The sequence below is a fragment of the Monodelphis domestica genome, chromosome 2 (genome assembly GCF_027887165.1).
Source record: "Monodelphis domestica isolate mMonDom1 chromosome 2, mMonDom1.pri, whole genome shotgun sequence".
Taxonomy (NCBI): domain Eukaryota; kingdom Metazoa; phylum Chordata; class Mammalia; order Didelphimorphia; family Didelphidae; genus Monodelphis; species Monodelphis domestica.
In genome coordinates, this window is record NC_077228.1 from 376163597 (window position 1) to 376188832 (window position 25236).

Consider the following 25236-nt stretch of genomic DNA (forward strand, 5'->3'; position numbering starts at 1 on the left):
GTGCATCAACTTTTCCACTTAAATCTCCTTCACACACAAGTGTCTTTGTGCACACTCATTTACCATAGATGAAAACACACAAAGACAAACATCGGTTACCCAGAGACGACAACGACAACTACTACTACTATTACTACTACTACTTATACTTCTCAAACCAGGAAAATAATTTTAAAGATAACACCTAGATAATTTCAACAGCCTCCTTATTGTCCTCCGTCAAGCTTTTCTCTAAAGCTAATTATACTCCACAGAGCTGCAGAAGGGACTTTCTGATAGTACTGACATTCCACTTTATTCCATAAGCGCCGTGATTCTTATCTCTAAGGCTAAAACTTAAACTCCTCTGTTTTTCATTTAGAATTTTTCACAACTTGGACCCTCCCTCCTTTTTCTATCTTTTCTCCATATATAACTTACCACGCAGACCTACCTTCTTACTATTACTCACCCATAGTCCTCTGCTTCCTATTTCTATACCTTTGCAAAGACTGCTGCCCATGTCCAGAACACACGCTCTTGTCACCTCTGGCCCTTACAATCTCCTATAAGACTCAGCCAAAGTAACTATCTCCAGGATAGCAAGGGTATTCTTAATTCTCCACCCTGGCAAACTCCATCAGCAAGATCCTCCCTTCCCATTATTCCTCCCTGGTATCTATCCTATACAGATCTATGTATGTATATTGTAAACCTTAAAATTTCTTAGACTTGTGAATGTTGGAAATTTCACCACTGGAAGGTTTCATGCTTGTAGGGAATTTCCTACTGATAGTGGGAACTCTATTGGAATGTGAACCCCATTGGCATGGGAGGTTCCTCCTCCTCCCTACTTGGGACTGCTTTAGGACAGAAACCTTTTGCTGAACAATGGAAAGGGCTTTGACCTATGCTTAAGCATAGAACAGGAAGTTCTTTGAGTCATGATTGATTTTAGAATTGATACAATAGAGATACTTGGAATGACAGAACCAGGTCTTGGAACTTCCAATCTCCACCCTACTCAGGGTAACAGGATCCAGCAAAGGATCAAGATTTAATTATTTGAGAATATGACCTTCAACAGACATGTGCAAAGCCACAGACCTCTGGGCGGTCCTGGGTTAAGCTAGAGCCACCATTGGCACAGGGAAGACATGGACAGTGATTGGTAGATGTGAGAACTGAGGGGCGGGAACTTGGATGGTTTCCTTAAAGAGAGAGGGGTCTGAGGACCAAGTGGTTGGTTGGAGAAGTTGTGCTCTGAGAAGCTTGCTCTGAAGGAAGCTGGAGGTGGAGGCCCCTGAAACTGTTTCTCCATTTTTGTCACATGAGTCATAGGGTGAGTGATAGGGACTGATCTCTTTTCTTTGCCTCAGCTATCTAAGGGCTTGGGCCTTTTGGCCCAGCCTAAACAGAGGGGGTATTTAAGCCCTATTCCTCTCTCTCCCTCTCTCCCTCTCCCTCTGTCTGTCTCTCCCCTTTCTTCCTCCTGTTTGTAATTAAACTCCATAAAAGGTTGACTGCTGACTTGAGTTTTCATTTAGGAATTACATAGCTGAATTCCTTGGCGACCTTAAATTAATATATATCAGTCTTTTAAAGTGATTTCCTTGTCACTATATATGTGTGTGTGTGTGTGTGTGTGTGTGTGTGTGTGTGTGTGTGTGTGTGTGTGTGTGTGTGTGTGTGTATTATCTCAATGATAGAGACTTGCTTCTTAAAATTACCAAAAGTTACATTTAATATTCTTATTCCAATTCATCACTTCAAAAAAAATTAGTTAGAAGGTACTATAATATCTTAGTACTAAATTGTTAGAGGGTAAATTTTTTCAGACAGGTAATATTTACCCTTAAAATGGTATTTCCTTGTCTCAGGAATAACAATTCCACTTTATACACACAAAAAAATGAAAAATAATTAAATACCAATTGTGGTTAGAAATAGTGAATAGATAACTGCAAGGAATAAATATGGCCACAAAACAATGCATCATACATCATACTTGCTAGTTTATTAAAGTGGATGGTGTTTTTATCTTATTTCTTTATAATGTTCCACTACTTAGCCCACACACTCAATATACAGCAATAATAGTGAAAAGCTACTGTATTTATGCCCATTCAGTCTTCTTGGACTCAGATTGCTCCCAGGGAGAATCAAGATAATTTTAGAAAAGTTGTTCCAAACTGTACTGATATGCTAAAGAGATATTTCCAGTTGAATATACACTGGGCATTTCTGCTTCATTAGAAGATAATGACAGAAAATGGGGGGGGGGGGGTGTAGAGGAAGGGGATATAAAGATTGTTTAGTGAAAAATAAAAAGAAATCGGTATTGTAGAATGAATGTATTAGGGAGGTAGGAGAAAACAGATGATTTTCCTTTAGTGGTTTATACTTAATTTCCTTGAGTCTTGACAGATAAACACCATTCTGTGTCTCTCTCATTTCTTCTTTTCTCTGCCCATTTTCTAACTCAAAAATACACAGGGGTAAAGAATATGTATGGGGACAGCTAGGTACCACTGTGGATAGAGCACAGGCCTAGAATCAGGAGGGCCTGGGTTCAAATCTGACCTCAGACACTTACTATCTGTGTGACCCTGGGCAACTCGCTTAACTCCAATTGCCTAGCCCTTGCTACTCTTCTTAGAATTGTAAGTACTCTCAGCAATGCAGTGATCCAAGACAGCTCCAGAGATTTATGATGAAAAATGTTGTATCTATAAAATCTATAAGAGACCGTTCATCTCAGGAAGGGGGGGAAAGACAGGGAAGAAGTGAGGGAAAAAAGGTCAGAAGAAGGATGAGAATTTGGAACTTAAAAAGAATTGTTTTAATTAATGTTTTTAAAAATTGTTTTATAATAGGGAGGAAAATAAAATATTAAAAAATAAAAAAATTGATACTAAGACAAAATAAAAGTTTTTAAAAAGAATGTATATAATGAGAGTTGGGAGAAAGATGCTTCCTTCTAATTCTGATGAATTAATTCAATTTGACAAGACATAAAAATTTTTTTTATTAATAGAATTTATTTCCAGGTATCTCAACTCCTCCCCTCTTCCCCACAGTACAGAAGGCATCGTCCAGGAAACAGACATTTGTCTTAGGTGTTTCTACTTCTCAGCTCATTCGCTGGAGATGAATATTCACCAATTATTCTTCCAATATTAAATCTGTAATGTGAAAGAGGTTTGCACTAAAGAAAAGGTGCCAGGCTGAAGAGTATGTAGATCTGATCACTTGATGGGGGGATGGGCCCCAGGAGGCTGGAATCTTGAGAAGCAGAAAGTTCCCTCTGAAGAGCAATTGGTCTCTCAGTTTGGAGAAGCTGAAGAGGGAGGGATCAATAAGACTTTCTACTAAGAGTTACCCATTTTTTCCTGTTTGTAACTAGAAATCCTTCCCCCCACCCCAACATTTCCCAATTGAAAACACTATTGAAGAGAAACTTCAGAAAAGGCATTTTGAATCTCTGTCAGACTTTACCTCAGCTCCTGTTGCCCTGGGTCTGAACTGTGGCCAAGGGGCCAAACCCAGGGTCAGTCCATCTGACTATTTCTCAGGGGGCTCGGGCTACCAAAGCCTGAGTCTCCCCCTCCAACTCAAGGAGGGAGGGAAAGGGTTTAGATAGAGACAGAGACAGGGACCCCCTTTTCCCCCACTATCCATTACCATTCTTCTCCCTGTCCATGTAATACAATACCTTTGTATTACACTGATTGAGTTAATTGACATTAAAGTAGTTATTTTTCCCCAAAATTTGAATCAAGTGTGAGTGAACAGCTTCAAGGGGGAGAGACATCTTCTTAAGAAGAAACATTGAAGTCTCTAGTAGTGATGGGGGTACTAGAGGGACAAGAGCAAATCTGGGAGAGCAACCATAACTAAGGAGTGAAGGGTGAAGGGTGAAAATCTTCAAACCCCCTCTCCTCTCTCTGAGCCAACCCTAAACATCAGCTGTCTCTTTTCTAGATTCTTGTTCCCTTTTACCAACCCCAAAACTTTCCTCCATTACAGTAGCTCTATATAATGTGCTCTTGATTGTACTCATTTCACTCTTCATTATCCATGTAGTTCTTTTCAAGTTTTCAAAAAATTAATCTGCTCAAGGAAGCTAGGTGGCTCAGTGGATAGAGAGCCATGCCTTGAAAATGGAGGTCCTAAATTTAAATATGACCTCAAATACTTCCTAGCTGTGTGATCCTAGGCAAGTCACTTAACCCTTATCACTCTTTAGCCTTGGAACCAATACTTAGTATCTATTCTATGGCATAAGGTGAGGGTTTAAAAAAACAAAACAAAACATTATTCCAAAAAGATGCTCACATTGCCAAATGAATCTATGACACAAAAAAAGTTAAGAATCCCTGTCCTAGAGGGCAACTAGGTGGCTCAGTGGATTAAGAGTCAGGGGAAGTCCTGGTTCAAATCTGGCCTCAGACACTTCCTAGCTGGCTGATCCTAGGTAAGTCACTTAACCCCCATTGCCCAGCCCTTATCACTCTTCAACCTTGGAACCAATACATAGTACTGATTCTAAGATGGAAAATAAAGATTTTTTTTTAAAGGGCTCCTTGTCCTAACATGAACCTTGAAGAAAAAACACGGACTCTGAGAAGGGAAAATGAGGAAGGGAGGCCTATCAGGCATAGAAGATGGAGTCTGTCAAAGATCTAAGATGGGAAAATGAATGTGAAATTTAAGTAAGGAGATAGCCAACAGGCTAGCTGAGTTAAAGTTTGTAATAGTGTACAGAGTGTGTTAAGGATAAGTATATTAAATAATCCACCAACAAATATTTATTTAGTCACTTAGTCACTATGCTATATGCTAAAAGGGAATGATGTAAGATAGCTCTTAATTATATATTTATGAACTCCAACTGAGATCTGCAAACCCAGATTACTGACATATATCCAATAGGATATTTATGACATGCTAATTATTTTAACTTAGTTTATATTTTAGAGGCATAGTTCTTTAAGTAGAATATTTAGTAGGCATCATTATCTCTAAATTTGGTTCCTACATTTTGTAGCTAGCTAGTTAATTCAAGAAAAGGCAAAAAAGAAGTGATTCTATCAAAGGAACCTGGATGTTGAAAGGATTTTTGAATTAATGCAGTGAGGGCAGAAAGTGATCACCAAGCACAACTAGAGTGGAAAGAAAAATGTTGAAAAATCAGCTCCATTTGTGAGAGGACATAGCCTAGATGGTCAAAAATCTCTGTAAGCTAGAGAGTAGAGCATGCTCTAAGCAGCAGGCATATATTGTGGGCTATTGCCAGGAGCACCCAAGAAAATGAGTGTTGCTAGAACTGGGAAAGGGAGACGCTCTTAACTATCGCTGCAACATATGGGGGTCATAAACGATACATGTAAAACCCAGTGGAACTTCTCATCAGCTCCGGGAAGGGGGTGAGAAGGAGAGGAGAGAAAGAACATGAATCATGGAACCATGGAAAAATATTCTTTTTTTTTTTTTAAACCCTTACCTTCCGTCTTGGAGTCAATAGTGTGTATTGGCTCCAAGGCAAAAGAGTGGTAAGGGCTAGGCAATGGGGTTAAGTGACTTGCCCAGGGTCACACAGCTGGGAAGTGTCTGAGGCCAGATTTGAACCTAGGACCTCCCATCTCTAGGCCTGGCTCTCAATCCACTGAGCTACCTAGCTGCCCCCCAAAATATTCTTAAATAGATAGATAGATACAAACAGACAGACAAACAAACAAATAAATGAGCAAATAAATGAACAAACGAACAAATAAGTAAATGAATGAATAAATAAATAAATATATAGATGGATAAATAAATGGTAAAAAATATACATGTGGGGTCATAATGACCTGGCAAGTCAAATGTTCTATGTCGGCAACAAGCTCTTTCTTTGCCTGCGCATTCCAAGGACAAGAACACCCATCACTATCAACAAATCCAAGTTTTTTTCTAGTCAGCTGCACTGTATTTATGAAGATACTATTTTATAAAATGGTTATATTAACATAATAATTTATAAACCAAAACACTACTGATGTTTGATCATGATTAAGGAAGTTTTTTTAATAGTGGCAATAGTAAAATTAAATAAAAAGACCACTGTCTTTCACTTAAAACACATAAAAAAATGCTTTTACCAAATTTCTGTATTCTAAATTATTTCTCCCTGATGTAAAAACTACCTTCCCTGGGCTTCAATTTTCCTCATTTTAGAATTCGTAACATTGAAGGATACTTCTAGCTATGTTCATAGGATCCTATGAAAATTTTTAGTCAATAAATGTCTTTAGTCCACTGCGAGCTATCTTTTAACTTCACAAAACTCAGAAATTACTAAATCTAAATACTAAATCTAAAAACCAAAACAAAGTTTTTTAAAGAACATATTTGCTTAAGTTAGAAGAGTCTATAGGATGAAGATAATGTGAAATGCTGGTAAAGGAAAAACGAGCCAGAGAGCCAGAAATAACTACTTGAAAATAAACAATTGGGGGGAAGGGGGGGGGGCTGAATAGACAAAAAGAGAGGAAAAAACTACCTCCTATGATCATAATGATGATGACAACTAGAAAATAATAACAATAACAATAATCCTAACTCACAGTAACCTTATTATAATTATTATTCCTTAGTTCTTTCCCAGGCTAACACCTCAGCAAGGTGATACTTCACCATTTCAACCTCCTGGTAAATAAAAATCAGCTCTACATGAAATTCTGCTCAGGAATTCCTTTGCCTCCTAGTTCTATAGACATTCATGAATAATCAAACTCTAGTCCTGGATTATTCCCATAATCTTCTGCCTTCATTTAGAGGTATCAGATGGTATAGTGCATAAAACCTTGGGCACAGAGTCAGAAAGAACTGAGTTCAAAAACCTCAGAGACACTTCCTAGTCATGATCCCTCACAAATCACTAAACCTTTGACTCAGTTTCTTCAAGTGTAAAATAGGGATGATAATAGTACTTACTTCCCAGGGTTGTTATAAAGAACAAATAAGATAATATATTTATTTTCTTAAGTGCTTAGGACACAGACTGCTTATAGAAGGCACTATATAAATACTTATTTTGACTTGACTACTCATAAACTTCAAGAAAAAATAAACTCTCACAATAAAGTATGCTACAAATTTATGTTCTCTAATTTCAGCCTAAGCCCTCACTGTTGCAAGACAATACTTTTATTTTTTCCTAATCAATTTACTATCTCATTTCCATTCTTTACAGCAGAAGACTTCATTTCATACTTCAACCTTTCTCCTTATCACTCAAGTGTCTACCTCTACTACCTTCTCCATCATTCTGGTCTCAGATGGAAGAGGAAACCCTTCTCCTTATCTGGGCAAGCTACTTTATATGAATTATGGATCTCATTCTCTGACCTTCTCCAGCAGAATGCCCCCATTATCATTCCTACTCTCTCTATCCTCATTATCTTCCTATCTGCTGGCTCCTTTCCTGCTTCTCATAAACATATCCATATCTCCCTGATCCATAAAAAAGCCCTCATTTGATCCTACCATCCCATCCCAACTAGCTATTATCTAGGCATGAGATGATAAGAGCCTGCACCAGGGTGATGGTAGTATCAAAGAAGGTATATTGAGAAATGTTTTAAAGGCAAAATCAAAAGTCCCTGGCAACAAACTGAATCTGGGAGGTGAAAGAAAGTGAAGCACTGAGGATGACCAGGTTGCAAGCCTGAAGGAAAAAAGAGAGGGAAGGAGGTATGGAGGGAATAAATAAGAGTGTGTATCCCCAAGGGCCAGCACTGTTCTAAGTTCTTTATAAATATTAATTTCAGTCTCACACCTTTTTTACAATCCTGTTACTATCCCCATTTTATATGTGAGGGAACTGAGGCAAAAAAAGATTAAGTGATTTGCCCAGGGTCATAGAATTAAGAACCTGTGACCAGATTTGAACTCTGATCTTACTAATTCCAGGTGAAGCATTCTATCTACTGCACCACCTAGTTACCTAATAGGGAAATTTGGAAGGCAGAGAATTTAGGGAAAAGATACTGAGTTCACAGTTTTGGGCATGTTTATGGGACAGGGCCCATACCACTGGATTTGTCTAATGTAACCAGAAGCAGGTTACTTCTAGATGGAACATAGAAATAACTAAGATACAAGAGTAGAATTAAAAGGCCCTCCATTGGTGGCATCCACATAAACTCTGCCAAAAGTATGTCAACAACTGAGTATTAATAAATGTCTGAATCAAACATTCTTATTTGTGAGAAAAGAAAGTTTTTTGTTAGCAACTCAGGACCAGATCATTGCCCCTAGGCACTATAGGAACAGTTGTTCTAAAGAAGCCTACATACAATTAGTAATCAGCATAGATTATTCAAGTCAAGACATATAACATATAAGTGGAGCATATAACTAAGTTATGTGAGTACTGAGTACAAAAATTTAGCACCACCCTAGCCAGACATGACTACAATTATACATAAGAAATTCATTAGCACTCATGGACTGTCAGATAACAGATCCTCATACTACAAATCAAGACCTCAAAATATTCTGGAGAACTCAACTAATAAACTATTCTACAACTGGACCATTATCACAAACCAAATTCTTGAACACAAAGACCTGAACATGATACTGATCCATAAAATTAAAGATCAATATTTTAAGTAGATGTCACTATTCCAAATATATATGACGATCAAATTCAATGAAACATTTTTGTAGTAAAAGGGTTTAAAGACACATCTTTCTTGAAAGTAATGAATGCTGGAGGGGATGTGGCAAAGTAGGGACACTAATGCATTGCTGGTGGAGTTGTGAATGGATCCAACCATTCTGGAGAGCAATTTGGAACTATGCCCAAAGGGCGATAAAAGACTGTCTGCCCTTTGATCCAACCATAGCACTGCTGGGTTTATACCCCAAATGGGATAATAAGGAAAAAGACTTGTACAAAAATATTCATAGCTATGCTCTTTGTGGTGGCAAAAAATTGGAAAATGACTGGATACCCTTCAATTGGGGAATGGCTGAACAAATTGTGGTATATATTGGTGATGGAATACTATTGTGCTCAAAGGAATAATAAAGTGGAGGTATTCCATGTGAACTGGAACAACCTCCAGGAAGTGATGCAGAGTAAAAGGAGTAGAACCAGGAGAACATTGTACACTGTGAGTCTTAAAATTTCTCAGACTTGTGAATGTTAAAAATTCTCAGACTCTACCTCAGAACACTTGGTTAAGACCATTCCCCATTTTAAACAATGAAGGGACTTAGTCAGGAATGTGAGAACTCTACTCCACCCATACTTAAGCATACTTTAGGGGAAGATAAAGTTGTAAACTCTTTACTGAACAACAATGAAAAATACTTAACCCATACTTAAAGTAAAGCTAAAAAACCTTAAACTGGATCTATTTTTAGATCTAATACAAAAATATGCTAAGTACCTATGAAGGTCAAATTAATCACTAAAGGTTCAAGCAAGCTTAGCAAAAGGTGTGAGGTTTTAGTCTACTCAGGTGTGAATTACTCAAAAGTTTAGTCTACTCAGGTGTGAATTAAGAATGGTCAGTCCTGTGAAAAGGTCTACTGTGATTGGTAGATGTGAGAACTTAAGGGAGGTGACATAGGAGAAAATTCTCTTTAAAAGGAGCTCAAAAGAGGTCTCTGGGAAATTCAGCAGCCAAAGCTGAATTGGAGAATCAGCTTGCCAGAGCTGCCTTGAAGGGCTTGGTGGCTGAACTTAAGTTCAGTTTGCCGAGGCTGAACTGGTGGGTCTCTCTGAACACTAGAATCTTGCTTAGGACAAATCTTATGGTGAGTGGATAAAAGACTGACTGATCTCTCTCTTAAGGCTTAAAAGCCTAGGCTGGCCTATCTCTTTTCTCATTGGTTCCTCTTACTCTCTCTCTTTCATTAATTCCTTTATTTGTATTAATTAAAATCTCCATAAAACCAAGCTGACTTGGGTATATTCCATATTTGGGAATTTTTCCCTGGCGACCACTTTATATTTGATTTGAAACCATATTTATGCATTCGCAGTTTAAGCCAACCACTCTTTTATCTGTAACAGTTTATGCCAAACTACTTTAATTGTTACAACACAGAGACTGATACACTGTGGTACAACCGAATATAATGGACTTCTTCATTAGTGGCAATGCAATGATCCTGAACAACTCAGAAGGATTTATGAGAAAGAACACTATCTACATCCAGAGGAAAAACTGTGGGAGCAGAAACACCAAAGAAAAACAACTGCTTGATTACATGGGTCGAGGGGTATATGATTGGGAATGTAGACTCATCCTAGTACAAACATGAAAAAAGTTTTTTTACCAGACACATGGTAAAACACAGTGGAATTGCATGTTGTTTACAGAAGGGGTTGGGGGAGGGGAGGGAAAGACTATGATTCTTGTAACCAAGGAATAATGTTCTAAACTGACTAATTAAATAAAACAAAAAAAAAGAAGGAAACATCATTCTTGTCCTGCCTGATATTGCACAAAGAATGCTTTCAGACAACCTACAATGATAAATTTGCATTCTGTCATTGTTCAGTTGTTTTCAGTTATGTCTGACCATCTTGTGACTCCTGTTTTGGGATTTTCTTGACAGAGATATTAAGGTACTTTTCCATTTCCCTCTCTAGCTCATCTTACATATGAGACAACTGAAGCAAACAGCATTAAGTGACTTGCTCAGAGACATACAGCTCATAAGTGGCTGAGTATAGATTTAAATTCAGGACTTCCTGACTCTAAGCCAAGCACTCTATCCACTGTCCCACCTAGCTGCCCCCTTGAATGCTAATATCTTTACTCAACTAATGAAAGCAGTCATTTTATCCACTTATATAAAAACCTATAAAACCCTGACTATAAAGAAATACTAGCAGGAAGATTCTTAACTTAACATGAGAATTAGAAAACAATAACAGGGGCTTATAAATACATAGAACATTTACATAAATGTAAAGTGCTCTACAAAAATCATCTCATTGGTCTTCACAAAAGTTTTATGTTGTTGCTATTTGTGGAAGAAATGTTTTCTGTTTCTCTGGTCTGCAGGTAGAATCCAAATGATAGGTGAAAAAGACTCAATTTTCATTCTATTAATCATCTTAGAAGAGGTAGCATGTCATATTTTAATAAGATTCTAATTATAATAGGCCAGTCTCCTTATGACTGCAATGGGTTTTGACCTACCACTGTTCTAATTAATTTAGTTGAAATTTTAATTGAGAAAAGGATTTTAATATTTAATTTTAATATTTAATTTTATTTAATATTTTAAATTTTTTTAAGATTTAATATTTAATATTTAATGAACTGGTCAAAAAAGTAAATATAGAATATGTAGTACTATAATGCCAACTATGTTAGTTGTATATCAGATTTATAAGGTTGAGAGTTTTCTTTACAATGAATTTTTTATTCTAATTTGAAGCACAGTTTGCAATTATTTCCAACTTAAGTTAAAAATGCTTTTTGTTTTTTGGTCTACTTGCCTTTTAGGACTAGGTATAGCCCAGAATAACAGAGATAAGGTTTCTTTTTCCCAAAAAATTATTACAAACCAAAAGTTAGTATTAAAAAGAGCTCATTGGAAAGCAATTACAAGTATCCACAAAGCTCTAGACCCAACTCCAAGGTCTAACAAGAATGTAACAATTAAGACAAGAAAATTAACACTCCTAAATGAGATGTGTATATATATATATATATATATTCTAGACTCGTTTGTTCTTTATTATGTACAACCTATCATATGTAATCATAATAACTAATAAAAAGCCATTTTCTACTTAACAGAAAATAACTGCTTACATCTCTAAAAATGCTATATAGTTATTTATAAGCATCTATTAAGTTAAACAAAGGAATTTTGGATTTCTAAAATCAATATCACTTGGAAAATTCACAGCAAGATAATCTCAAAGAGCTCAAATAAAGGAAGGTAATCTATAGAAAAATATTTATGACTTTTTTAGTAATAACAAACAGCTGGAAAGTAAATAGAATAAGAAAAACAATTTGCACACTGACCACAATAACATAATGGAAAATAACAAAGAAAGACTTTAGAACTCAATCCAGTGCAGTATAAAATTATGATTTCAGAAAACTGATGATGAATCATATTTTTTATCTTCTTTGAGAAAGGTCTAGAATATGGCATAAATTTTCAGCTATGATCAATGTACTGATTTATTTTGCTTAAATACAAATATTTGTTATAAGAGAGAGTTCTTTTGGGGAATGGTGAGCCAGGGGGATGTGAAAGCATATTTTTTAAAAGGAAGAAAAGGTTATTGATAAAAATTTCATATAAAACCAAAAGCATGTAGTTGACTTAAAATACTCATTTCTAGAATGCTGACAATATACAGACTGATGTTTAATTGACTGTATTTGCAGCTAGCCTTGGATCAAGATTTGAGTTTAAATCCCATTTCAGTCGGTTCCTAGTTTGTTGAACTGGTCAAGTCATTTAACCTCTGTTGGCTTCAGTTTCATCATCTGTAAAATGGGGGTAGAACATCCCTCACATGGCTATTGTTGTGAGAATTAAATGAAATAATACATTTTAAGTGTTTTATAAACCATAAAGCACTATGTAAATTTTTTAAATTAATTATTTCTATAAGAATCTCAATCATTCATACAGATATAGGCACATGGGTGGCTCAATGAATGAGAGTCAGTAATAGAGAAGGAAAGTCCTAGGTTCAAATTTGGCCTCAGAAACTTCCCAGCTGTGTGATCCTGGGCAAGTCACTTAACCCCAATGAGGGGAAGGGGGAGCAGAGTAAAGATGGTGGCTTAGGAGCAGCAAAAACCAAAACCTCTCTGACTACCTCTCCATAACAATCTTTAGAAAGTGCTTCAAAAGACAGAAATCCAAATACAAGAACAAGACAAAGAACGTTCTTCTCGAATACCACTTGAAAGGTAGGCACAGAAAATCAATTTCTATGATATAATAGAGAAATCCAACATCCTTCCCCTACCTACTGCACTGAGACTTGTAATCAGATGCGGGTTTGACTACAGGATTCCCAAGTGGGGGCTGCAACCACAATGTAGCACCTCAGATCTACCACATGAGGTCCAAGGCTCTGAAAGTGGCTGATGAGGAGGAATAGGGTGGCGGGTGGGAATATCTAGTTGGGCACCCTCTTCCTACACAGAATATTAGGTCTTAGGGCTGATTAGCATGACAGGTCAGTTCAACTGGTCTGATCCAGTATATATATCAGCAGAGAAGAGAAAACTGAAGATTCCCTCCAGGACAGAGCAACTCAAACACTCTATTCCTATAAACCAACAGAGGAAGTTTACAATCAGGGAGTGGGGGTGTGTGTGGGGGAAAGTGAGTTTAAAAAAAGATGAGTCAATGATTGAAAGCTTCTGCAGAGAAACAGACAAAAGAATAGAACCAACAGAGGTCTACAAGACCCAAGGAACTTCAAGCAAAAACTAAAAAAATTCAGAGAATTGGACTCAGGTTCTGGAAGCTCTCAAAAAGGAATTCAAGAATCAAATAAGACACGTTGAAGAAAAATAGGAAATAAAAAACAATAGCTTAAAAAGCCAAATAAGTCATTAGAAACAGAGGAACATAAATTAAAACAAGAAAACAATTTCTTAAAGGCCAGATTCAACCAAATGAGAAATGAGCCTAAAGTCAAAGGATGAAAAGAATGACTTTAAAAAAAGAAAGGACCAATTAGAAAAAGAGGATCAAAAGGTAATAGAAGAAATTCAGTCTTTAAAAAATGAGAACTGGGTGATTAGAAGTTAATGACTTCATGAGACATCAAGAAACAATAAAACAAAATCAAAAGAATGAAAAAAAAATAGAAGAAAATATGAAGTACCTCACTGCAAAAACTAAGAATATGAAAAATAGATCCAGGAGAGACAATTTAAGAATTATTGAACTAACCAAAAGTCATGACCAAAATAAAAAAACAACCAAAAACAGCCTAGACATCATACTAAAGAAAACTGCCCTGATATTCTTGAATAAGAGGGTGAAATAGAGATTAAAAGAATCCACAGGTCACCTCCTGCAGAGAAAATATTATAAGTAGCCAGAAAGAAACAATTCAGAGATCATGGAGCCCCAGTCAAGATCACACAGGATCTGGCAGTCTCTACATTGAAGGACTGGAAGGCTTAGAATATAATATTCCAGAAGGCAAGGGAACCGAGTTCACAACCAAGAATCACTTACCCAGCAAAACTGACTATATTATTTAAGGGGAAAGTACGGTCATTTAATAAAATAAAAGATTTCCAAGCATACCTGAAGAAAAGATCAGATGTAAGCAGAAAATATGATGCCCAAATTCAAAATTTAAGAGAAGTATAAAGAGGTAAGTAAGAAAGGAAAAAATATTAAGGGTCAAATGGCTTATATTCCTATATGGAAAGATTATACCTGTAACTCATAAAAATTGTTATTATCAGAGTAATTAGAAGTATACATAGAGGGTATAGAAATAAGCTGTTTACAATGATATATATAAAAAAACAAAAACCTGGGGTTAAAAAGAAGATAATACAAAGAGAAATGTGGGAAAAAATAAAATGGAGAAAACCATATCACATAAAGAAACAACGGAGTGGGGAAGAAAAAGAACAATACAATGAAAGGAAGAAAGAGAGGCTGTGTGAACTTTGAATTACTCCACCCCACTTAGATCTTACTTTATGAGAAGATAAAGTTGTAAACTCCTGATTAAACAATGAAGATACTTAGTTCTCACCTTAGAGTGAAGCTAGAATTTTAAGCTAAGTCTATTTTTAGATCTTAATACAAAAAGGTGTTAAGTAACTATAAAGGTTAAATTAATCACAAAAAGGTTAAGTAACTCACAAATGATGAACATAATAAAGAAGTGTTAAGTAACTAAAGATATAATCTAGTCAAAAAAAGATGAGAACTAACGAATGGTCATTTAGAGGAGGAGGCACAAGAGCAAAAGGGGACTATATATTTGGCTCACTGGCTCTCTCTGGGGGAACCTTCTGGCTCTTCCCCCAGAGAGGTGGCTCTGGCTGGTCAATTCCTGTGAGCAGGCCTGGGAGCCTGGAACTCGAGCCTGAAGGAGCTCCCTCAGACAGTTTCCTTGAGACGGTCACATGGTGAGTGATAAGACTGATTCCTTTTTCCCTTGGCTCTCATTGGAGGCCCCCTTAGCCAAGGCCTTGAACTCCTGCCTAGCTCAGCCTGAGCTGGAGCATTTTAAATTAACTCATTTCCTCTCTCCCTCTCCCCCTCCCACTCACCCTCTCCCTCTCTCTCTCTCTCTCAATTTCCTTACTCTATAGTAATTAAAATCACCAAATGGATTTTTAAAACATTATTTTATTTGGTCATTTCCAAACATCATTAATTGGAGACAAAGATCATTTTCTTTTCCTCCCACCACCTCTCCCATAGCCGACACACGATTCCACTGGGTATCACATGTGTTCTTGATTCGAACCCATTTCCATGTTGTTGGTATTTGCATTAGAGTGTTCATTTAGAGTCTCTCCTCAGACATGTCCCCTCAACCCCTGTGGTCAAGCAGTTGCTTTTCCTTGGTGTTTTTACTCCCACAGTTTGTCGATAGTGTTTTTTCTCCTAGATCCCTGCAGATTGTTCAGGGACATTGCATTGACACTAATGGAGAAGTCCATTACGTTCGATTGTACCACAGTGTATCAGTCTCTGTGTACAATGTTTTCCTGGTTCTGCTCCTTTCGCTTTGCATCACTTCCTGGAGGTTGTTCCAGTCTCCATGGAATTCCTCCACTTTATTATTCCTTTGAGCACAATAGTATCCCACCACCAACATATACCACAATTTGTTCAGCCATTCTCCAATTGAAGGGCATCCCCTCATTTTCCAATTTTTGGCCACCACAAAGAGTGCAGCTCTGAAAAAATATGGAACGCTTCATGAATTTGCGTGTCATCCTTGCTCAGAGGCCATGCTAATCTTCTCTGTATCATTCCAATTTTAGTATATGTGCTGCCGAAGCAAGCACCCTAAAAATATCTTTAACAGTTGGTGACAGGTAACACTTAAGCTGTACTGTCATTGGAACTGGCTCAGAGAGGATACAACAGCCAGATTCATTGGGGTATAGAAGTGTATGTTACTTACCCTATAGAGAAGTAGAAGGGAAATAAGGAAAGGGGGAGGGGGGGAAGAGGGAATGGGAGGTCCAATCAAAAAGCTCTATAGTAAGAGGGGAATAAGAAGGGAGGTGGTAGGAAGGGAAGTAATATAAGGGAGGGGAGAGGAGGGAAGGGGGAAAACTGACTAAGGAAGGTAATTACATCTTGATAAAAGGCTGTATAAATAATGAAGAAATATCAGTACCCAAAATAAATGCATCAAAATTGTGCACATCCAGTTTTTTAAAGGAGAAACTAAAAGAGCTTAAGGAGGAAATAGACAGTAAAACCATACTAGTAGGGGATCTTAACATTCCCCTATCAGAACTTGACAAATTGAACCCCCCCAAAAAGGTAAGAAAGAAGTAAGGGAAATGAATGAAATGTTAGAAAAATCAGAGTTAATAGATATCTGGAGAAAATTTAATGAAATTTAAAAGAATATATCTTCTTTTCAGGAGCACATGGTACATATAACAAAAATTGACCATGTACTTGGGCATAAAAACATCATAAACAAATGCAGAAAAGCAGAAGAAGCTTTTCCACTGAAGAAAAGGATTCATGTCATATGTCTGCTATCCAGAACCTCTGCTCTTTCTACACCTTTTCTGATGCAAGTAAGGGTTATCACCTGCTTCCTGTTGGGACTGAGGATTATATATCCATATAAGAATTCAACAGAGAAATGAGAGGAAGACCCTCACTACTGTCCAGGGGATCACTGATGATTATGATAAAAAGAAACTAATGAAGGCATTCAAGAAGAAATTTGTCTGTAATGGTACTGAAATTGAGTATCCAGAATATGGAGAAGTAATTCAGCTACAAGGTGAACAGCTCAAAAAAAAAAAAGAGGTAAAGCCTGTCAGTGCTCAGCCTGAAACTCAAATAATGTGATGTTTCAATCAAGTTCAAAGCCCTAGGGGCATCTGTCCATCCACAGACATGCCCCAGTAGCATGTCTGCCCAGAGGCTCCTTGGGTGCTCCCTGTTCAGAGTTCTCTGTCCATTTAAGAAAACTGATCCTCTGAGCTACAAGTAAGTCCACCAATACCCAGTTGTACCACCAAGATAAAGAAAGCCTTTGGTAGCAGAACAGGGATTCCCTTGGTGATTAATACCACCTGAGCCAGGGAATAAGACTTTGATTTTGGGGGAATGGCAGGACATTTTCTTTCTTACATCATACCAAGGCCTAGTGTTTGAACAGACTTTTAATAGTAGTGCCCTGACTGGGTGATGCACAAGTGGAGAACACTATACTGTGAGGCCAACTTTACCTGAATTAGACTTTTGACAAGGGAACAAATATTGAATCAATGTATCTCAACAGTCAGTGTAATAACTATGGAGATTACCTCTTAATAGCAACAGCTGCCCAGTGCCATGTGAAATTATCAGACTGGTTTTCTAAAATTAGTTTAAATGTTATATAATGCATTTAAGATCTTATTTAAATAAAACTGGTTTTCAGAAATGTAAAAAAAATTAATCAAAACTCTCAATAATTTCATCATCATTTCTACATATCATTAACAATGTTCTCTAGAAGAGATCATAAGAGACAATCCATTTAAATTAATCATAGATAGAATAAAATACATAGAATAAAATACATAGCAGTATATCTTCCGAAACAAATCAGGAAGCTACACAAATATAATTATAAAACACATTTTATACAAATAAAGTCAGATATAAATAAATGTGGAAAAATATCAATTGTTCCTATATGGACAGAATTAATATAATTAACATGACAGTCTTCCTAATCTATTCTCTGCCATACCAATTAAATTTCCAAAAAATTATTTTACCTTAGAAAAAATAGTAACAAAATTCATTTGGAAAAGCAAAAGGTCAAGAATAACAAAGGAAATAGTGAAAGAAAATCTTAAGGAAGGAGGACTAGCAGTATCAGATTTCGAACTATATTATAAAGCAATAAATATCAAAACCCTCTGGCACTGGCTAAGAAATAAATAGATCTGTGGAACAGAATAGACATATAACAAACAGTTGTAAAGAATTATAGTAAATTATAGTAAAGAATACACAATTTGGTAAAAAACTGGAAGGCAGTTTAGCAAAAACTAGATATAGAACAATGTCTTCTACTAATTACCAAGATAGGATCAAAATGGATATATGATCTGAGTCTAAAGGTAGATATTTAGGAACAAAAGAAGAATTTATGAATGAACAAGTTAGAAAACACTGTAAAACATAAAATTTTAAACACATGAAATTGAAGAATTTTTGTACAAATAAAGCCAATGTAGCCAAGATTAGAAGGAAAGTGGTAAATTGGGAAAAAAGGTTTTGTGAATGGTTTCTTGGACAGAGGTCTAATATCGAAAATATATAGAGAATTCTGCCAAGAGTGTGAGCCATCCCCCAACTGATAAATGATCAAAAAATATGAACAGACAGTTTTTGGATAAAGAAATCAAAGATATATATAAACAAAGGAAGATTTGCTCTAAATTATTATTGATTAGATAAATGCAAATCAAAACAAACAACTCAGATGTCATCTATACCTACTAGACCCTAAAAAAGAGTAAAATGACAATGTTGGAGATGTGAACAAACATACAAAACACATACAAGATCAGAAAAGCTTCATAAAGAAAGTCAAATGTGAGCTGAGTTTTGAAGGAAATAAAGAATTCCAAGAAATGCTGAAGAAAGGCTGCAAATATGGAGGCCAACCAGCATAAAAGTTATAAGTGAAGACTTTTTTAGGAGTCTGGTTGTGAGGGAAAGAACACATAGAAAAAGTTTAAGGTGTCAGTAGCATCTAGTGAGGATGGGAGAAACTTAGTACTGTTGATAGGAAAGAATTAAAAGACAAGGTGGGGTCTGATGATTACAGATGAAGAAAAGATAATTATAGATGTTGAAGAAGATGGGATGGGTGGGGATCAAGGGTGCATGTACAGAAAGAAACTAGCTTTGGCAAAAGGTCACTGATCAAAGATATCCTTTATCAGAGTCAGGGGCCAGGACAGCAAATATTGGGGCAGGGGTGGGGGGTGGAATAAGGAGGGAGGGTGCTTTGTCAATCAGTTCTAAGGAATAGTGAAAGGGGAGGAATAGAAGAGGGAATTCATAGTAATTAGTCTTTATTTTCTCATTACATTAAGAGACAAGATCTTTTGTTGGGAGATGGGAGGAGGGGTAGTTGTAGGATTCTTGAGAGAAAAGAAGGTCTGTAATACCTTCTATAGAGAGTGGAATAGAGGAGCAATTATGGAGACATAAATAGATTACTTTATGGAAGGGAGGTCCAACTGAAATTAGATAACATATTTGTAGTGGAGCCTTAGAGTGGATGCAGTTAGCTCAGTTTAATTAACTCTCAATTGTTTCTTGAACCTAACACTACATTTTCTATTTCCACATTTGCTCAAGTCATTCTCATTCCTAGAATATACTCCCTGTGCAACCTCCCGCACCCCCCCATCAGATTTCTTCCAAAATGCCACCTGCTCTGGAAAGGATTCCTTCTCAGATTAATTTGTATTTACTTATCTATGTGCATTGTATGTCCTTTCTCACACCAACCCTCCAAATCCCAAAAGAACATCTTTTGTTGAACATAAATTCCTTGAAGTCAGGACTATATTTTCCCCTTTGTTCATAGTACCTAGAATAGTATCTTGAATACTATAGGCACTTAAACTTTTTAATTATTGATTTCAACTATCTAGCCCCGATCTTGATGAACTGAGGAATACTCAAAAATAAAAGCATGAAATGATTAACAAGGATCTTTCCATATCAGATGGTACAAAGTGAGTGCTTTTCACTTATTCATTACTTTTTATAATAAACATATACTTTTCAGCTAAAAGGTTTGAGTGCAATTTGGCTAACTTACATTGAGGAATATACATTACACATAGAATATACATTACACACAGTATTCCTCCAAAGCCAAAAGAATGATTCATGAGAAAACTACCTTCAAAAGTCTCAGAATAGGGGCAGTTAGGTGACTCAGTGGATTGAGAGCCAGGCACAGGGATGGGAGATCCTGGGTTCAAATCTGACCTCAGATACTTCCTAGCTCTGTGACCCTGCACAAGTCACTTAACCCCCATTACCCAGCCCTTACTACTTTTCTGCCTTGGAATCAATACCCAGTACTGATTCCAAAATAAAAAGTAAGAGTTTAAAAAAAAAGTCTCAGAAGAAGCAAGCACCAGCTATAAGAAAATCATATAAATTATATCTATAAGCATATGTGTCTACAAAACTACCAATTTTTAAAAATTGACTAAAATATGAGGAATCCAAAGAAAAGCTACAAATGAAGGAGGCAGTTTGTCAGAGAAGAAGCAAATTAGCAAACAAAAAATATAACATAGTGAACTATTACATTATAGAATTTCCACATGTCAAATATAGCAGCAGCAAGAATAATAACAATAAATGTTAGCATTTATAAAGTGCTTCAAATTTTGCAAGGCATTTTATATGTATTATTTCATTTGATGTAGAGCATGATTATGTTCTACAAAGGAGCAAAAGTTTTTTCATATAGAAGAATACATTTAAATTATGTTTTTTACTAACAAAGAGTATATACACCATCTGGTAGAATCACTGTTTGTTGATAATGCTATCTGAATTCCTTTTACCGGATACAATGTTATTGTTTCAGTTCATATCTTAAGGATAGAAACAATGAGAATTCAGTTTGTTTACCTTTTAAAAAAATTTTCCTAATGAGCTACAATAACAGGAAGAACAGCAACGATCAATATGTACTTTTAAAACTATGTAGCTGAACAATTTAATATAGTATTAATCTGATAAAATGAATATTACTTACCAAGTCTCTGTGAAGCACCCAGTTTGCATGGAGGTAATGGATTCCATCAAGAATCTGGTAAAGCAGTGATTTAACCATTGATCTTGGCAACTGCATTGGTTTTTTATTTGCTTTTGAGGCCCGGTGAAACTTAATGATGTGCTAAAAATTTTGTAAAAGATGTTTTATTGTGTACAATCTTGGCAAAAAATAAAATTTCCATACACTCTGTCAACATGGAAATCTAGAGATCCCCAGTTTATTTAGTTTGAGTGTAGAAACCCCAGGTTTTGACTTTGTCACAGGAGAGGTTTCCCCCCCCCCGAGGGAAGGTCCCTCTTCAACAGACAATAGACATCCACTTCAGGTGGGGAGGTAAATCCCATCTGAAGTCAAGTAGCTCTTTTGTCTCCAGAAGCTTCTCCCAGTATATCAAACCCTCCTTTTGAGGATCAAACTCAGGTTTGAGGACCTTCAGCTTGCGAGATGCTCTACCTACTGCACCAAAGCTGAAGTGGATGTCTATTTATCTGGTGAAGAGGGACCTTCCCTCAGGGGGAAACCTCTCCTGTGACAAGGTTAAAACCTGGGGTTTCTACACTCAAACTAAATAAACTGGGGATCTCTAGATTTCCATGTTGACAACTCCAATATACCACCCCATATATACTCTCATAACGCCACATATATCTTCCAATAAACCACTAAAATTTTCATATACTCCAGACACATAGATGAGAATGTTGTTACATTTCCTTGGTTTCTAAATTCTTGATCACTCAAGACCAATAAGCAATGAAAAGAAACTCAAATAATATCTAACAAAGCCAATTAAAATCAAACATATTGTGAATGAATATAGGTTACTGAGGACTTCTTTTAGAACAGGAACAAAAGCTGGTAAACCTTCCTGTGGATATTAAGAGAGAATTTAAACTAGAAAAGACCTGAAAAACCATCCAATCAAGGAAGATTTTTACTTTTTTTTTTAAGATGCCCAATCCAAAGCACCATTTTCAGCTATGAGGCAAGATGTACAGTAATGATTCAATATAGGATGTTTCTATTCATAAGCTATGCCCTTAAAATGAAATAGCTTTGAGTGGACAAAGGACAAAGAGTCAAAGGAGGTCCTAAGTTCAAATCTGACCTCTTACACGTCCTAGCAGTTTGACTATCAGCAAGTCAATTAACTTCTATTGCTTAGCCCTTACCACTATTCTGCCTTGGAGCCAATACACAGTATTGAATCTAAGAGGGAATATGGATTTTTAATTTTTTTATTTTTAAAAATGAAATAGCTTTGGTGAACTTTGCCCTGACTGAGAAAATCTAGTTTCTCTCTACTCTGTTACTATGGAAATAAAAACTCCCAGTTAACAAAAACAAAATCCTGTTTTTGTATTCAATTAACAATAGGCAAAAATATGGCTTATGATAAAATATGTATTGCACAAATAGTAGCCGTTAGCATATTATAATTTATAATATTTTACAATCTAATTAATTACTCATTCCCAATGGCTAATAATTCACTTACCAGGAATTAGGCTAAGAGGAAAGTCAATCCCACTCGGATGGACATAAAAGGGATCAAAGCACTTTTAAATAGAATTCTAAGATCTTATATTTAATGTCTGAAATTCCCCTCCCTTTTAGCAAGATTTTGTTTCTCAACAGATAATCTATGAATGAATGGAGGTGACCTAACTGGAGGCAGATTATATTTTCACTAGGACTAGTAAAAGAACTAGATTTGGGAGCCAAAAGGACATTAGTTCAAATCTTTCCTGTGACATTTACTAACAACATGGAAGACACAAACTTCATAATCTCTCTCTATGATAACATATCTAATATATACCTTGTTGGGCTGAGGACCAAATGAAATAATGTTTTGTAAACCTCAAAGAGTTATGAATTCTTGTTCTTTTATTATTACTTTCTTCTTTGCTACATTTTTAAAATTCATAGCTGAAAATGTGGCTTTTTAAAGGGCATCTTCTATTTAAATATATTTCCCCAATCACTTAATGAACTGTAGATAAATTGGAGGGAGGGACCCATACTTATCATCCTATCTTACATAACTGATGTACCACCTGGCCACTATATTCATAGAATTAAAATTTTTATAGTCAAAAAGTCTTAAGACTCAATATTTTCTGCCTATAGGTTATCTTTCTTAAATATATAACATAGTACAAATAAAAATATATGGTCAAAAAGTTCTGTTTAAGGACTAGTAGGAGATGGTCATAAAGTCTACAAATTATGCTGCAAAATATTAAGGAAATACATAACATATTACTGATAGAAACTATTAATGATTTACCATCACAACAGTAGAGAAAATATTCATTTAATTGATATTGGAAAGTTATAGTTTATTCTACAGAAATAGACAACATTTCATACAAATATATGTAAAATCTGTAAGCCTCAGAAAGCTTGCTGGGGATGGAGATTTTGGATTGGGTGTATTTTTAAATCAATGTAGCATGAAAGTAAATATCAATAAAACTTTAAAATGCAGTATAGATTTGTAAAGCATAATTGTTAACCAAAAATATCAACCATACCCCTTGATTCAGCCTTTTCAATTCACTGATTTAGATCTTTAAGTTCTGGAACTATTTTTACCTTTCTTTGTATTCCAGGTGCTAAGTACAGGGCCTGACCTACAATATGAGCTTAATAAATGCTACTTGACCAATTTGTCCCTAGACCTCAAGATTTCCATATTTAGAGTCTCCATTTGTGACTTTTTAAAATATCCAATATTTCTAGAGTACTTTTAAAAGTACTTAAAAGAAGTAGAACTATTGGATTCTTCTGTGCACAGTCATAACATATTAAATTCAGACATCAATCTATAATAGATTTTTATAAAGAGAAACAAGGTCATAAATAAAATGCAAGATTTGATATTTGTTTAATTTTAACTTGGAAAGAGAACTACATATGCATATGGATAGGGCCCGGACCTGTGAATTCATCAATGTAGGGATAAGATGAGAAAATGTCTTCCAACAAAGCAGGTCAGCACATTCTCAGTAACTTTTACTCTAAGATGGTTGCTTGGGGGCACTAAGAGGTTATGTAATTTCCTCAGGATCAAATGCATAACACTAGCTAAATTTCACCTACATACCATAAAATAAACATGAATGTTAATTTTCTTATCAGTAAACCTGTTAGCTATAAATATGAAAAAATGTTAACTCCATTTCTTAGATAGTAAAGGACAGTATTACATAAACTAAGTAATGTAATATTCAATTTTATTAAATGAAGTATCATAAATATTATCGAAATATACATATATAAATTTTAAGTGTTAAATTATCAACATTAGACATGTTTCTGACTCTTAAGTATTGACCTATTTCTACCACATACAAAAATAAAATAGTTCTATAAGTAAAAAATCCTAAATATAATCAAAAAATTTGAACTTACCCATAAATCATGTTCTGCATAATCAAATAGCAGCCAAACCTTTCTGTCACTGTGAGAAAGGAACACCTTTTGTAATGCAATCACATTAGGGTGCTTCAATTCCCGTAAAAGCTGAAAAGAAAGTGGAAAGAGATGATGATCTCCATTGACTAAGGGGAAAAAAAAGATTTCTTTAGATTATATTTAATGACAAACTATGAGCTAGGAAAAAAAAAAGATAATCCATTAAATTTCATAGAATCAATTAGAAGAGGTAATCTTATTCTATAATTTGAATCAGCTTTTTCCCAAAAGATCTTGCCACTATCTCTCCCTTTCTTCTGCCGCTTCTCCTCCTTCCTTTCACACTCTCACCATGACACAGGCTCAACACTATTCTGCTCAGCCACCTAACATAGGCCTGTTTAATTTACAAAGCTAGGCTTTTAAGGACAGAGCTCTTCATTAAGGAGTTCATCTAGTATTCTGAGAGATGAAATAATGGAAGACGATAAGAGCAAAAGTTTCTAGAGATTCTGCAAGAGGAATTCAACCACCTACCACCACAAAGATGTACCCCACCAACAAAGAAATATCAGTAGAACCTTTTCCTCAATAAGTACATAGCCTGCCCTTTTGTCTTTGACTATGGCCATAATTTAAAAAGCTTTTGGCTGAAAGTAGTTTTCCCAATTTGCTTCATCTGATGCTCATTTGATATATTAACCAAAAAAAGGTAATCTTTTCCTATTAGACATAAACGTACTGTGGAATATAATTTCCTTCATATAATATCTTAAGTATCT

At 35.8% G+C, this 25236-nt stretch overlaps 1 protein-coding gene and 1 non-coding gene across 6 annotated transcripts in view; both read right to left on the minus strand.

Annotated features, from left to right (window-relative positions):
• The window catches only part of CDK19 (cyclin dependent kinase 19), a 248765-nt gene that overhangs the window by 68504 nt on the left and 155025 nt on the right, over window positions 1-25236 (minus strand). For all 5 annotated transcript variants that reach the window (XM_001368694.4, XM_001368653.4, XM_056814348.1 and 2 more), the window contains 2 exons: window positions 24452-24562; window positions 21011-21151 (listed from right to left, as the gene is read on the minus strand). In XM_001368694.4, the coding sequence (XP_001368731.2) occupies window positions 21011-21151; window positions 24452-24562 (252 nt within the window). The remainder of the gene's footprint in view (window positions 1-21010; window positions 21152-24451; window positions 24563-25236) is intronic.
• Window positions 15925-16031, minus strand: LOC130457655 (U6 spliceosomal RNA). The gene has a single exon (XR_008916947.1). It is a non-coding gene; the product is annotated as a U6 spliceosomal RNA (small nuclear RNA).